The sequence below is a fragment of the Prunus persica genome, chromosome G6, assembly GCF_000346465.2.
Source record: "Prunus persica cultivar Lovell chromosome G6, Prunus_persica_NCBIv2, whole genome shotgun sequence".
Lineage (NCBI taxonomy): Eukaryota > Viridiplantae > Streptophyta > Magnoliopsida > Rosales > Rosaceae > Prunus > Prunus persica.
In genome coordinates, this window is record NC_034014.1 from 28,489,745 (window position 1) to 28,506,392 (window position 16,648).

The 16,648-nt window shown below is 36.1% G+C and overlaps 3 protein-coding genes across 8 annotated transcripts; 2 read left to right on the forward strand and 1 right to left on the reverse strand.

The window, feature by feature from the left end:
- On the reverse strand, positions 2,588-7,310 carry LOC18774030. 5 transcript variants are annotated; one of them, XM_020565056.1, is made up of 4 exons: positions 7,073-7,310; positions 6,859-6,961; positions 5,411-6,247; positions 2,588-4,799 (listed from the first exon to the last, which is right to left on the reverse strand). In XM_020565056.1, the coding sequence occupies exons 2-4, from the start codon at positions 6,862-6,864 to the stop codon at positions 2,799-2,801; spliced, it is 2,844 nt and encodes a 947-aa protein (XP_020420645.1). In that variant the 5' UTR covers positions 6,865-6,961; positions 7,073-7,310; the 3' UTR covers positions 2,588-2,798. The 5 variants fall into 5 exon arrangements, with proteins under 5 accessions (XP_020420645.1, XP_020420646.1, XP_020420644.1 ...); XM_020565057.1 differs by having other exon boundaries at positions 6,859-6,956; positions 7,073-7,271; XM_020565055.1 differs by having other exon boundaries at positions 6,850-6,956; positions 7,073-7,271.
- LOC18774134 lies at positions 8,774-11,730 on the forward strand. 2 transcript variants are annotated; one of them, XM_007205085.2, is made up of 2 exons: positions 8,774-9,374; positions 9,983-11,730. In XM_007205085.2, exon 2 carries the CDS (start codon positions 10,060-10,062, stop codon positions 11,461-11,463), a length of 1,404 nt encoding a protein of 467 aa, XP_007205147.1. In that variant the 5' UTR covers positions 8,774-9,374; positions 9,983-10,059; the 3' UTR covers positions 11,464-11,730. The 2 variants fall into 2 exon arrangements, with proteins under 2 accessions (XP_007205147.1, XP_020420895.1); XM_020565306.1 differs by lacking the exon at positions 8,774-9,374 and adding an exon at positions 9,402-9,662.
- LOC18772145 (nuclear transcription factor Y subunit B-4) lies at positions 14,545-15,314 on the forward strand. The gene has a single exon (XM_007207574.2). The coding sequence runs from the start codon at positions 14,593-14,595 to the stop codon at positions 15,109-15,111; it is 519 nt and encodes a 172-aa protein (XP_007207636.2). The 5' UTR covers positions 14,545-14,592; the 3' UTR covers positions 15,112-15,314.

The following is a 16,648-nucleotide window of genomic DNA, read 5'->3' on the forward strand; positions in this document are numbered from 1 at the left end:
TTATTGTCATTAAATCTATGCTGATTAATTAGCTAGCGGTTGTATCTAGCTACCAAGCTTGTCTCACATATTTGTTGGTTAGTAGTTTAATTTGTTTTTAATTAATATCCCATTATTAATTCTACCAAAACAAATTTATGTGTGTGTAAGCTACCTAGATCAGCCAAAATGCATGCTTTGTTGTGAGTTTTTTTTTTTTTTTTTAAAAAATTTAATTTTTTTAATAAATAAAAATAAAAAAATCAACGCAAAAGTCAAAACTATATGTATCATATAATTCATATTTTATGTGCAATATATAACTAGACAAGTCCAAAGGGTCTTTGTCCCAATTGGACACAAACAAATTAGATAATTATAAGCTACGTAGACGATCCAATCAGCCGATGAGAAACAAATTAAAAAGGACAGAAGCTACGATAATCAGACATGGCTGAGGTTTAAAATATTGGTTAAGAAATAATAAGATACGGCAATTACAAAACGTCATGTAGTTTGTAGTCTTCTTGCTTTCCGCTACTATACACATGCATTACTTCTTCTGAGAAATCAAGAAATGATTGGGGATCGTCAACTATTCATGACGTTAAGCAATAAGATAAAGCAATAAAGTTTGTAGATAGAAAGAAAACAAAAGGCAATGACCCAAGAGGAATTAATACCTATATTTGTGCGACTCATAAAAACAGGCTAAGATAGTGTTTTCGTCCCCTTGCATCCGAGTTCGATCCCTCTTCTTCTACGTTGGAGAATATTATTAGAATATCATTTTGTGGCAATGACCCAAGTGGAGGCAAGGCAAGATGCATTTACCTCTGTCAAGATTGATCCGCAATGATTTAGGCAAAAGGTAGAATAGTTGAATAGTATAGGTACGTAATTTACCAGAATCCAAAAGCGAAAAAGGTCAATTGTTAATCATGATTAATGGCTACTATATAGGTAGTAAAAAGTAAAAATAATTGAGAAAAGACTACTCCTAGCTATTAGATTAACATTTCATCATCTGGTAATTAAAGTGATTAGTCATACTGATTGTGCACTCACATAAGAATTTGAAATTGTCACCGCCATTTCTAATATAATTTGAAACCCCAGTTTTTCCGGAGCTGAGCAATAATTTGGAAAGCGAAAGAGGCTTTTTCTGCTATTGCGATCGAGACAATAGTTGGAAAGCTACTTTCAAAACAGAACCCAAGATTTTGTTGTCTCACTAAGGGATGAATTAGAAAGTGGCCTGTGTCATCAAAAGACCAAAAGGTTTTCATCTATAAATGTATATATAGAAGAATGGTTGGTATAAATAGAGACTTGATTTGTATACATAGAGAATAATGCTTATTCTTACCAAACAACACTTTCATAGTTATATGTTATCAAACTGTATGAGAGAGACTTATGTCGTCGAAAACAAAGCAATCGACGCTAAGAGAATCAAACGAGACTATATTTGAGGGAAAATCAGTGTTACGCAATTTATAATTAATTACTGTGTAATGTGAAAACAAAGACAATTACCACGTATATGATAAATACATTTTCTTGGACAAATGAATTGGTGACCGACAACTAATGGGAAAAAACAGGTCACGAGTCTATTTGCAAGATCTGAAACAAATACTATCATTGACATATTTGCCAACAACAAACCTATGAACATTAATGCATGGTTGGATTATTATCATTATATAGTAACATGGGCCCAAAGCGAGGTTACTTGCAAGAATTACAATGGATGTCATTTGTCAATCACTTTGATTCTCAATCCTAGTCCTCCTCCCCTCCTCCTGATCTTTCAAGGAAAATGTTGACATTTTGTTCTTAGCTTGAGGAAACGTCCAATTTTGACATGTCCCGGAAATTTCAGATTCCAAATCTTGATAGCGACTGATTTTTATTTTTATTTTTCAATTCCCTGTTCATGAATTTAACTGTTTTATCTTGTTTACTTCTCTTGGCGCCAAAGATGTCCATTTGGCGGGAAAAGGTATGGGCAAAGATGAAGATATGCCTCCTTTCCTTTATAACCTTTCCCAGGGAAAAAAAATATCACGCATGATTATGGGAAAGTTCCTGGGAAAAGGGGTAATTATGATCGTCAACGATAGTCAATGGGTCAACTCAAGAGGCCCATATTTGAAAGCCTATCTAAAATATGAAGCCCTAAACATTCAAGTCCCGACAAGACCAAATCCGTTTTGAAGCCCTAGCGAGGCCCATTTTTAAAAGCCTATCTAAAATTTGAAGCCCTAAACATTCAAGTCCCAACAAGACGAAAGCCTTTTTGAAATCAAAGTCCAAAAAGACTACTCGTCAAAAACATCCAAGTCATGGAAGCAAATGCAAAACCAACTTGCAGTCACAAATCACAAATGTTCAGCAAGATAGTAGAAACCAAGTTATAAGGAACAACATAACATAACATCACAGAACTTTCTATCAATAAATAATAATAAAAACCTGGCCATGCTTATAAACACTTCTGAAATAAGTAGAACTTTCTATCATTTGTTCGAATTCATGTTCAAGCATTGAAGCAGAATGTCCACTGAGAAGATGATGAGCTTTTTAAGAGATCACAAGAAAGTATAGATAAATTAATCATGTTAGACTTATATTAACCGTATAAACTCACTAACTAAACAGTTTGTAAGAAACTTGAATATCAAGTGACCCATTGAAACAGTCATACAAAGCCATCAAAAGTGCTGTCAAATTCCCCTAGTTTAATAACTTATCCTTGGATTAATTCTTCAAAAATCCAGAACTACCAGTTGACAAGAGTCTTCTAAACATTCTTAGTAGCTAGTGAGCCACTTTTCACCAATTTGATCAAGAGGTTTGCTAACCGTCTCTTTGTTAACATTAAAAGCTTCATTCACCTCTTTTTCTTCCTTTGAAGCCACAACTCCACTAACAGTATCAGCATGACTTGAAGTTACTTTGACTCTGCTGCGGGCCTTGCGGGAGGATCTTGAGGGTGGCTGTTCCCTGATGGGGACTTCTGTCCCTTTTTTTCTCCTTTTAACACTGAAGAAACCGTCTGCAAGAGCTTCCAATGCTCTGGTGGTTGGTGGTCGGTTTCTTGTGCTTTGCCTCCTAGAATTCATGTTAGAGGCACCCATGGCGTCATCATCAACATGCTTCATTCCACTAGATGAAAGGCATGGACTGTCTGCATTTGTTTCCTGACTGACCACAACAAAGTTTTCACTGTTTCTACTGTCCATCGAATCCTGAGGTAGGTTCAAGTTAGATGATTCCGGGGTTTGATGTTTCTCATTTTCCCCATGAGACATATGCACACCAGAAGAATTCCCTCTGAGAGTTCCCAAACTGCTTTCCTTCACTGGAGCTAGAGAAGTAATTGATGATTCTTTTTCTTGAGGACCCACTAGAGAAACAACAAGCTCGACTCCATCTAGTGAATTCAATGTGCCATGGGATTCTGACTCCAAATCTTCTGAGCAATTTTTAATAAGGCAACTTGTCTCTGCCTTAACACAAGCGGTTAATCTTCGCCGTTTGAGAGGACCTATAGAATTTGAATGGCTATATTTCGCTCTCCGCTTGAATTGATGCAATGCAGTCTTCTTTGGCTGATTGTTATCAGACATCCTAGTTTCCTTATCCAGTTGGCTCTCCAGTTTTTCTGCAGTATCTGTGTTATTTATGGTTGCCATTTGGTTTGTACCACCAATAACAGTTGTATCAGTACGGCAGTTGGAGCTGAAGTTATTCACTTCATCATTCAACGAAATATCAGTAGCATCAGGCATATGCTTGCCCAATAAATCCTTAGAGTTTCCTTCAGCTTCTTGCAAAAGACCAGTCGACTTAGAAACACTTGTAACTACAGCTGGTGAGCATCTCAGTTCTCTCACTTTTGATGATTTTCCGCCATGGACTAGACTGGTGTCAACAACTGTGAACCTCCTCTGATTCAAGTGCTTGGCCATATTGGTTTTAGGGCTCAATCGCATTTCAGCATTATCATTCTCATACTCATTCAGTTTGTTCTCACAAGCATCCACTTCATTTTCATTTGAGCAATTGGTTTGTGTTGAATTAATTTCGAATTCAACTGGTGAGCATCTCAGTTGCACTATACCGCACGATTTGCCTCCATGGACCAAACTGGTATCGACAACAGTAAACTTCATATGGTTTGGATTGCTAGTAGCAACCCTGGGTTTGAGGTAGCAATGCCGTCGATAATTAGATTGATCATCCTGGTCTGATGTTGCCTCTGGAACCCACCCACCTTCTTCATTCCAGCTCCCAACAGGACCTTCTTCAGCTTCAAGCCGAAGAAGTTCAGGTTCAGATGCCACTTTGCTCAGAACATCACTAACAGAATCAAAATAGTGCTCTCCCTTTATCAATTTTTTTCTTGAGAACTTCTTTATGCCAGGCATAAGAAAAACCAGAGAATGTTTGAAACTGACATAACCGTGATTCTTAGGTTGCTCAGAGTGCCATCCATTTGCTAGCAAACGGGGCCAAACAGCCTCCCAAAAAATATCATTACATCGAGCTTTGCTCAACCGAAAGCCTCCAGTCAAGCACTTCATTATTTCACTGAATGTAAGAGAACTAAAAGCTTTGCCAGTAGGTAATTTTGGACAAACTGGAAAATCTTGATTGTTCTTTCCAGGTTCCATGGCAAAGCCTGTGAGATCTTCTTTCCCTTTCCCAATTCCTATAGTTTCCACAAGTACATGAATGCCAACAGTAGACTTTAAAAGGGAGACATATTCTTCAAGTGAAGTTTTTCCCTCTGCAAATGACTTGTAGCCCTGCTAACGGATCACATGGGAGATAAGTGAGAATCATAACATTTACCCATCAAATAGATAAAAGTATATTTAACAACATGCATACAAGCTTCTATAAGACAATCAGACTACAAAGAAATCCATTTCTAAATCTGAGTTAAGAATATGTTACAGGTGAATCAACCTTTTCCCAACCAAGCCATGAAATACTATGCATCTGACTTGTAACAACAGAAATTCAACATTATTTTTAAAATTCAGCAAATCGTCAACTGTTGATTCTTTTACTATAAAACAACTCTCCTATCGCCATTTAAAGAGCAAGACAAAGTGAATAAACAGTAAGCAAGAAGGATCCAATGGAGTGGTGAACCCATGGGAGTATGAAATGGTATTAACATGTATTAAGTTCACTGTCAAACAGCATATATTTATTCTGGCATATACTGCATAGTAACAAGGTTTCATTTTTGACCTCATTGCAAGATGGAAAAAGAAATGGTGAAATAATTTCAGTGTGATACAACGAGTATACATACACTACATTTAATTACTGATCCAATAAGTTATATTCCAGGAAATAAAATAAAATTCTCAGATAAGTACTTAAACAGCAGTGAATTATAAAGTACCTCTGATAAAGTCTTTTGAAATTCCTCTGGGACATGAGGAACCAAACGAGATAACAATTCTCGTTGCCTCCACCCTGTAAAAATTTTCTCTCCGGTAATACATTTCTTTCTTCTAATTTTCCGACACTCTGACCATCTGCGGTGTGATTCAGACCTATAAAACTTCCCATAATAAAATGACAGTATTTCTCCCATGTCTTTGTGCTCTATGAATCTCTGCACCTGATAAAAATTCTTCCCAAAAATGTATAAGCCCAGAAGAAAACCATCCACTTCAGCATCACTCCAAGGGCTTCTTGATGAACCAGGAACTGGATAACAGCATTTGCTTCTAATCGACTGATTCGAATCCTCTTCAACCAACCTTGATCCTAGATTTTCTGCCCTTGATTCTTCTCCCTGGGCCAACCCAAATTCCAAGGGTTCAACTTTGAGTTCTGAACTTTTCTTCTTTATTCTAGTACGATTCTTTTTGCCGTTTCTAGTTTCCTGGGACCTCTTTGCATTAACTGCATCATCAGGGTTAGTTGGAGATTCCAGCCCCTTATCTTCAATGTTCTTAACTTCATCAGACCATATAATTGGGACAGGTAAACCGACTAGAAAGTCATGGGAAACATCAACAACTTTTGAATCAGCAGGATTAGTCAAAAGCTTAAGCTTCTCAGCTTCTACATTCATAAGAGGAATTTCCACCTGGTACTCATCACCAACTCGGGGACTCACCTGCTGTTCTCCAAACACATTGCTTATATCAGGAGTGCCTGGATAAAATAAATGCTTAATAGATGTCTCTTTGATGCAATCACCAACACGATCTGGCTGAGCTGATTCCATCTGCCAAAGTTTGAAGAAACATAAGAACAAACACTTAGGAATGGAAAAGAATTTAAACCTTCACCATATTGCGTGGGTTTCAATAGGCATTAGCGCCAAAGCAGTATAATGACAAACGAAACCCAGATACAGATATCTAGGACAAAGAAGAAACGACCCCCCAATGAAAAAAACATATGAGAGCATAGAATTTCAAGATCACCAAACCAAAATCAGATAACCAACCTAGATCTATATTGATATAAGATACAACACCAAATGCTATCAACCATGTCAAAACAATAAACAGAACAGAACGCTGTGTCACAAAAACAAAAGCAAAAGAAATAGCTAACGCAATTACAACAAAACCAAGACAGAAAAGCTTATGCAATTATAACAAAACCAAGAGAATATGCAATTACAAATATAAAGCTAAAGTAATAGCCAGACCAAACCTTTCAGAGCCCAAACTCCTACTCAAATTCTCAAACTAACCCATAAAATTTAGCTCGTATCAAACTTCAGAAAAAATGCAAACAATATAAGAACAATGCATAGAGTTGCCTCATAAGCGTTAAACATGGTATGCAAAAGAGTATTGAGAGAGAGAAAATTCAGACCTGACTAACCTCCATGGAAGAGCTTCAATGTCAAGAACCCACGTGAGAGAACCAAGCCTGGGCAAATGGGTTTTCGTGTTAAGCTTTGATTCACATCTATTACCAACCTTTACTATGTATGAAACACATCGAAACCAAGTAAAGCAATAAATAACAAGAACCAAACACAAACTGAGAGAAGGAAAAAGAGAGAGAGAGAGAGAGAGAGAGAGAGAGAGAGTACCTGGTTCAAAAGAGTTAAACTTTCATATGGCTGTGCAAGGGTGAATTCATGGGCTCAAAGGGAAGGACATAGAAGTAAGAACGAGAAAAATCAAAGTGTCTTTGCATACAGAGGAAGGCCAGGAGAGGAAGAGAATATATTGTCTCGTGTCAACAGAGTTTAGTACAAGAGAAAAATGGCATCACATAGAAACTTTTCGTGAAAATAAAAATAATAAAAATACTACAAACACAAACCACAATACATAGAGTTGAGTTGGATAGGTTTATTGCGAATGACCATTTGGTCTAGTGGCGTCTAACCTTTACATAGTCACGCGAGATCTAAATTTAAATTCAATGGACAATATTCGTTCAATATAAAATTTAAATAAGTTGTTTGTGTATTACTGTAAATAAGAAATTTTTTACCAATGACTCGTTACTTTAACTTGAGTATTTAATGAGATTGATTTAGACTCATACGTAATGCGTAATGCGACCGACATAATTACATTATGATAATTTTCTTATACAAAATAAAATAATTAGGACTGTTTTTGTATCTTCATAAATACTAAAATCACATTAACATGCATAGTAGAGGAGGAGTATAAAGTACCTTTCGACGACCCTAGGTCAATCTTATGATAATGCTCATTTAGCAAGTGGAAGTGTTAAATTAAGAAGGGATGGAGGTGCATGTTAATGAATATATTTGGATATTAGTAACAAAATTTTCACTTTAAATAGATTAGGGTAAAAATGGAGCAATGTTACATGCAAATAGTCTATCATGGACTATGATGTGTTGGCATTGCATGTTACTTTTTGATTGTGGAAAGTTGACACGTTCGTGGACCACATATACCATCTTAGCATCTATCTTCCCTAATAAATCATGTTCCCTCACTTCGACACAACATGGACAAGTTTATCAAGATAATTCTCTTTGTTCTAAACACAGTCACAAATTTTTCATGGTTGATGTGACTATCACAAAGAGCAAAGAGATAGATAATATATTTTTAATCGCATAATAATAAGTTTGATATAGCATGAATAGGTAATGAATTCTTATCTATACACAACTTTAGCTAATTAATAGTGTGATTTACAACTTTGTAGCATAATACGTGACATTGTTTGCAAAGAGAATATTACATTGTTTTCAATCTATTTTCAAACAGTGTATTTATCAAAAATAACCCAAAGATATATAAACGTAGATTAGGTTAATTCGTCAAGAAGTATGTTTGCCTTTTTATATTTGAATTCCATCAATTCATTGTATGTTAGAATAGTTTAAAATATCGTAATGTAAAAAAATAATGAAAAAAAGTTATTGGTCTCAAACTCTGAAAGATAGCCCCACCCCTAATTGATTATAGACTATCAATTCTGATCTTTTGGACTACAGGGGTTCAAGAGATTTGTGATCACTCACTGTTGGATGTAAATTCAACGGTTTACTCACTCTTGTACTCGTTTTAAGAAACTTTTTTGAACCATTGAATTAATATTTAACGGTGGATGACCAAAATCTCTTGGATTCCTGTGGTCCAAGAAATCGGTACTATATAGACTATATGTAAAAATTCTCAAATATCAACCCGTTGCGCTGTGACATAACACGAGAACTTCGGTACCGGTCTTACAGTTTGGTCACACGACCGCTCCAATGATGCCGGTCTCAGTAAACGGCAGTTTATGCGAGCAAACGACGTCTTCTCACTCTCCTCTCCCTCATTTCGCGGCTCTTGTCCTCCTCCATGGAAATGGAACCGATCCTAATCTCCTTTTCCTAATGGATTATCGGGTTGACCCGACCCACCACCATCCAACTTTCTAATTTTTGGTCGAATTTCACCATCCGACTGGTCACCGCCGTGATTTGAGCTTCATACTGAGAAAGTCAACGCCTTAAAAAATACTAAACAAAAACTTGTGCAAAAGATTGACTATTTAATTGCATAATATTGATTTTCCATCTGGAGATTCGTGCTTCAGAGCCTGTTGAGTAAGAAATGTGCTACTTATTGAATTAAATAATAATAAAAATGAGGGATTTTTTGAACTTTGAGTAAGTTGGTAAGCTTAAGAATACGAATTTACAGCCCTGGAAGCTCAAGTGGGAAGTGCATGAGAGAGAGAGAGTTCGGAGTATTTTTGAAGTATTACTGCGAGATTCAATCTTTCATTTATTTATTTATCTGGGTTCTTTGTGGGAGAGAGTTTGGAATATATATATGTTAAGTTTGTGCAAAGGAAGATCGATTTGGCTTCAGTTTGATGCATTTTCCTGGAGCTTCTTCTTTATCCGGGTATGTTCAAAATTGGATTATTAACGTTCAGTTCTGGTTGAATTAGCTTGTTTTCAGCTTCATTTCTGTATCTTTCTTTTGTCAGATGTTGTTTGGCAGCTGGAAAAATCTGAGGAAAAGAAATGAAATTCTAAGTCTTTTAAATTGTGTTTGATGTTTTGGTTTTTGCGAATGAAATGATAGAATTAGAGCTATTCAAATGGTGGTAATGGCAATTGGTTCCTTCCTGCAGTTTTAGCAAGCGCTTTTATTTTCCTTGGTTTAAGATTTTTTGAGAGAGAATTTTAGGTATGCTTTTGCTGATTGTGAGAGAAAGTTATTAATTTTGCTGAAATCTAAGTTGCAAAAGCTTGACTCTGATTCATGTTGTATGATATATCATTTACCCATTTCTGCATTATTTGAGTTTCAGCTTCACCCTGAATTTTGGGTTTTCTATATTCTGATTTTTAAATTTGTCAAGACAGAAATGCTTGACTTACTGAATCACGTATCCCTTTTGAGTATGAACTGTATGATAACTTGGTGCGGAGGCTTGTGGTGAATTGTAGTTATTAAGTTCAGATCATTTCATAATCACTATGATTTGGTTTTTTCTTTTTGACTAGGTTGATGAACTGAGAAAAGAAAGGATCAGATTGGTGTTTGGTTAGAAGGAAAGCTGAAGTGTTGTATTTTAGTAAGGATGGGGAGGTCATGCCATCCCAAATGTAGGCTGGGTAGATTAATGAGTTGGCTTCAGATTGTGTTGGGAGGCCTTGTTATAATTTTCAGCATATGTAGTCTCTTCAAGTTCTACTCTGCAGGGTTTTTCTTGCACAATGAGGACATATGCCGACAATTTTATGGCGTCAGGGAGGCATACGAAGGGTTCGACCTAAAAGCTTTGTCTGATCGAGTAGGGGAAGTGCTAAATAGACTGGAAAGCTTACAAGAAAAGCTTGAATCAGCTGTGCAGCAAATGGAGAAGAACAAAGTGGACTTGCATACAACTAATATTACAAAATTGGAGTACAAGAAGTATCTGGAGGAAGAAGTAATCAGGCCTCTTTATAGTGCTCACATTTCTCTGAGACTGATTCGGTTACCTAAGCCCGAAGGTATTAGAAACTCTACGATGAAGGAGGAGCCTTTGATTAACACTTTTGTGATTGAAGAGATAAGGAAGTATATTACACCAAAGCAGAGTAGAGTTGGAAAGATTACTATATATGGTACAGAGAGGATATCCAATACAATTGGACATGCCTGTGTGTTATACAAGAAAGAGCTGGAAGAGTACATGAGCTATGACATTGGGTCTTATTGTAAAGACGATTGGAACTTAGCACAGAAGCTGATGCTTAACGGTTGTGATCCTTTGCCCCGAAGGCGGTGCTTGACAAGGGCCTCCATGGTTTACCAGAAGCCTTACCCAATCAATGAGTCTCTGTGGAGATTGCCAGATGATAGAAATGTGAGGTGGAGCAAATATCTGTGCAGGAACTTTAAGTGCTTGATGGGCAATAACAGTAGGGGTTATTCTAAGTGTGTTGGGTGTTTTGAAATGGAGAAGGAAAAACTTAAATGGGTTACAAACAGCTCCCTTCCCATTGATTTTCTGATCAATGATGTGTTGGCTATTAAGCTGGGGGAGATAAGGATTGGTCTTGACTTTGGTATTGGTACAGGAACCTTTGCTGCAAGGATGAGGGAACATAATGTTACAATAGTCTCTACTGCTCTTAACCTTGGAGCTCCTTTCAATGAGATGATTGCACTGAGAGGTTTGATCCCATTGTACCTAACATTGAATCAACGGCTGCCATTCTTTGATAACATAATGGACATGATTCATACCAGTGGGTTTCTGGATGGCTGGATTGACCTGCAATTGCTGGATTTTATCCTGTTCGATTGGGATCGAATTCTGAGGCCGGGCGGGTTGTTATGGATTGACCGGTTCTTCTGTCAAAGAAAGGATTTGGACGTCTTCATGTACATGTTTCTGCAGCTGAGATACAAGAAGCACAAGTGGGCTATTTCTCCTAAATCAAAGGATGAGGTCTACTTTTCTGCACTGTTGGAGAAACCTCCAAGAGCAATATGATCATATTGTAAGAAACTTTCTTCTTCTTGGGTCACACTTACCTATAGTTTACTAACATACATGTTTGGAAGGCCCCAAAGCCACCAATCATATTTGGTGGTACTGAGAATAGCTTTTCACTTAAATGTGACTGTCTTTGTTTTCCTGATCCACTTTTGGCTAAGAACTTAAATTATGATTTGCCCACAAACACATTTTCATTTAATTTTCATATTCTATTTTATGAAGTTTGAATTCTTTAGAGATTTACGGGGGTTTCCTTGCAATTAATGTGTAAATCAGCTAGCTCCCTGCTAGCTCTCAATTGTTGAACTTGAGATGTTCATGAATAATTTTATTTGTTATAATGTAAGTGGATATATGTTGTCCACGTATATTATAACACGTGCAGTAGGAACTACCCCAAGTTAGCCCTTTGAACGAAGCATCCCACAGAGTCTATCGATATTGGTCTTTGCCTTTTTGTTTTGGGCCATTGGAGCTAGTATGTGTTACGTTTGAGGCTTTCAACGAATTTTGGCAACAAAAGAAATAAAAAAAAGATGAGGCTCCAATATGCTTGTGGACCTGTGGTCCAAACTCTGTTATTTTGGAGCTATAAAGAAGAAATGAGGCCCAAAGACGACAGGCCTACAGGCTACAGACAATTCTCAATTCGATGTCAATCTTTTCAATTTGGGTTTCGCTTAAAACAACCGAATCTCACATTCAACTTTCAAGCACAAATATCACCATATCAACCTGTCAATGAGAATTTTATTTTATTTTTTTCAAACCAAAACTTGATCATATAGAGATTAAAAGGAATCAAAGCAAAGTTGGACATGGCCTGCAAAAAGAGGGAAAAGTACACGAAGTGTTTTGTTCTCTGAATTAAGGTCCTCAAATGACTTCCAAGTATATAGGATTTTGCAGGATCAATCCTGAAAAAATGTATCATGGGTTTGTGCCCGTTTGCATTTGTTTATTACCATATCTTTTTTTGATACGGCCCAAAATGTTGCTGGTGCACTCTAGTTAAACTAATAATTAATTGTCCAAAGCCTAGATTGTTTAATAATGGAAGAACATTTGTACATCTTGGTTTATATTTTATTCAAGCATATGTACTTTATAGACCTAAACCATGCTCTTATTTATATAAACAAAATGTTGAAAGCAAGCTACCATATCAATAAGGCCCAAAATTATTCTCCCACTAAAGATTAGGTTTGCACTATTTAATTATTCTCTTATTAATGGCTCGTTTTGAAGTTATTTGGGATAGGTCAAAACCACTTTTGGGGAGAAGCACCATCTCCCATGTGCTTTTCCATATAATTATTTTAAGTGATTCTGAGCAAAAGCACATCCTATGTGTTTCTCCATAAAATCACTTAAAATGATTGTATGGAGAAGTGATTCACCATATAGAAGTATTTTCTGGCCTATATATCCAAAAGGATAATGCTTCCTTCTTGCCTATAAGGAGGAACTCCTCCTTGTCTGCTGATGTGACTTAGCCACAATCTGACACGTGTCTCTCTTGTTAAGAATAATTAAAGTGAAAAATAAATGCACCTTTGAGAATAAAAAAAAGTAAAAGAAGAACAAGTGTTAGTTTGTGGTTGAGTCACATTAGTGGGTAAGGAGGAGTTCCTCCTTATGGACAAGGAGGGAAGCATTATCCTATCCAAAATCACTCCCAAATGATCCTAAAGATTAATGATTATATAATTGCATAAATTAAAGTATGTCCTCCTCTAAAATAAGTCATATATTGGCCCTCATATGCTAAAATGGGAAAAGAACAATGAATTGGTCTTTTTCCACCCCCCCCATTATAGTTAAGTACAATACAAAATGTAAAAGTAAGCATGTTTGTGGATGGTTTGCTAATAAATCCGTACTTGATATTGGGTTTTGAATTGAAACTTCCATATTAGCTACTACTTTTCTTTCACATTAGCTACTCCTTCACTGTCCTCACTACTGTTTATGTCTACATATTAGTGCTGTGTGGTCCTTCCTATTTCTTATAGGATCCGAGCAAATATTTGTTTAGTTGGTTGGTGGAAATGGAGTCTTTTTTAGGAAGCTTTTGGAGGAGTTTCGATCTGTAAATGCTTCATTTAGCTTACAAAATTCTTTGATTAATTATAGTCAAATGAAACCTAATAAGACCAAATACTTATCAATACATGCATATAATAATGTTTGTAAGAATATATATATTAAATTAATCTTTATATCTAATTAAGGATTACTCCAAAACCTAAAAATGTTATTAGTCTGCTGAATAGAGATTAATTTAGGGCCTAGTTAGGTCTTATTAGCATCTTATCTTATCCATAAAGCAAGCTGAACATACATTCACTTCACAGGTTAAAGGAAATGCTTTGCCTGCTTGTCACCAATTTGAGTAACAAACTCATAGTAATTAAACCTAATGAATGAGCTAATCAAACACTAAAAGGTTACTAATCAGTTCTTTTTAGGTGGTTTTTGGTTGGATCCATCCTTGAACATGAAACGTGTACAAATGTCATCCACTCATCTGAATACGGTACGAACTACGAGAACACTTTAGGCTTAATTAATCCAGATTATTGTTAAGAGGTTTCGTGGGGACCATTGTACTCTACAAATGGCTTTAGCCTTTCTACGGTTTACATTAATTTTTTTTATCAATATCCTCTAATACGTATTTCTTTTGAATGTAATTAATTGCTAATTAGGTCAATTTAACTACTTGAAAAGCTTTAGGCCATGTTAAACTCTAATTTGACTATCATAATTTGGACCAGTTGGATTCGATATTGACTATTTTAATTGATATATCTTGGCTGCATCGATTTTATTAGTGAAAACCCATAACATGTCACCATTTATAAAATCACATTATTTTTCTTCTTAATTTTTATTTATTTATTTGTAATACTAGGTATAGGGTACAATCAAGATTAAATCACTTGACACAGTTAATCTATACTAAACATCATGACTTGTGACGTCCACCCATACGTATATGCACACACATACATAAGCATCTATAAAGACGCACAAGTATGTGTTCTGATTCAGAGCAACGTGTCGGTGTCAGAAAAGATCAATCTTTACTCCAAAATCAAGTTGTGTGCATCGACCAATATGGTAGATGAACAAGATGGGTTGCTGCCAATTGCAAACGTGGGTCGCATCATGAAGCAAATTCTTCCCCAAAGAGCCAAAATTTCCAAGGAAGCCAAACAAAGAATGCAAGAGTGTGCAACTGAGTTTCTAAGTTTTGTGACGGCTGAGGCGTCTGACAAGTGTCACAAGGAGAATCGCAAGACCGTGAATGGAGATGACATCTGTTGGGCTCTGAGTGCTCTAGGTTTTGATAACTATGCCCAGGCTACTATAAGGTACTTGCATAAATATAGGGAAGCTGAGAGAGACAAAGCTGCTGCAAATGCTAACAACAACAACCAAAACAAAGCAGCAGATATTATTTTGATGAGCAGCGGCCAAGATATGAACGATATCGGAGATCGAGCAGCAAGTATCTACATGGCAAGTCAACAAGGCCTGCAGGTAGGGGAGCAAACCCAAACTCCAGATTTGGAGTTTCGGCTGCTTGGGAAAGGTGACGGCACCAAGCCATCTGTTGATCAAGAACATAATTAGTTATCAAATAATGTTTGACATGAACTGACTTAGTTACTTGCTAGTCTGAGGTGAAGTTGTTCTTTCTCCTCAATATTTCATGCTTTCTTCGATTTCCTTGTGTATTTTCCGTTTTATGAGATGAACCGTGTATATACTTTTGTGTTTTAATTAGCTGGTATTATGGGTTTATAATTAATTAACAGATCAGAGTGTTTAAGTGATGGGTTTTACAGATCATAACGACATGCACAACCAATCTGAAGGAGATCTTCGAACTCTATTTTCTCTTCAGAGATTTTCCCAGATATAATTTAGAGAAAAAGCTCTGAAAATTTAAAGTAGTCGAAATCTTTTTTTTTTCTTTTTCCGGTTCTTGATCCGAGCATTAATATTCATCTCCCATGTCTTTCTGGAGAAATCACAGAAGTGCAACAACAGAGAATATGTATGTGATATATAGCTGCTTGGACATTAATTTAAGACTCAAATACAAATGAATTTCCTTCATATAGTCATATATAGTAGATTAATAATTAATGTACTAGGTTTAGGGTTTGCTTAACCCTAGAATTAGGGACCACTATAACATGAGTTACCGTGAAAGCCCAGTAGAATCTCAGGCATGCTTATAGTTAGTTTACTATAGTCTAATGGATTAGGGTAATCTTCCCGTTAAAGATTAGTGACTAATAAAACTCGAAGTTGTCGGAGTTAGGGTTAAACATGCAACCTAGGGTTTCTATAATTATTTCTCTTCGTAGGGGACCACTTCTCAACCATCACAAACTCTCTCTCTCTCTCTCTCTCTCTCTCTCTCTCCCCATTCTAATCAAAGAAGTAAAGATCTTAATTACATAAGATCTGCAAAAGAAAAAAACAATTGTTTCCCCATTAAAGCAATGATCAATAGTCTTATATATGGGGAGGAGGGAGGGGAGGGAGAATTGAGAAACAAAAGCTAATTAAACCATTACTATATAGTGCTATGTGTGATGATTTTTATTGATAGGATAATTTCAAAAACCTTAAACTTTAGGTCACCGATGCTCTACTCTACCATTTGAGGCTCTTTAATTATGAGATTGTTTTGAAATGCTCAAATATTTGGGAACAATTTTCCCAATTCAGTACTATGTTATGGTTATTTATTTATTTATATAGAATATATAATATCGAAATCTTCAAAATTATGGGACCAACAATACTATGAGGAACACTATTTCATGGTTTTCTTCTTTGTATATAATAAATGTTGGTGATTAAAGATTAAAAAGCTGCTTCCATGAACTCCGACCATGGAATCACGGCATCGAGCTTCATAATTAACCTTCTCAATTAATTACATGATCAGATGGCACTTTGGCAACAGTTAATTAACATTCCAATCTATAATAATTAATTGATTGCTAATATAATAGCAAAGCAGCCATTCTTTTTTATTTGATGCACCCATTTTTCATGACAAAGGACTAACAAGAGATCATGGCGTTGTCTATGTCAATTTTGTGAGTTGAAGCCGCTCAATTACCTTAAAAAAAAAGGTGACGAGATGTTA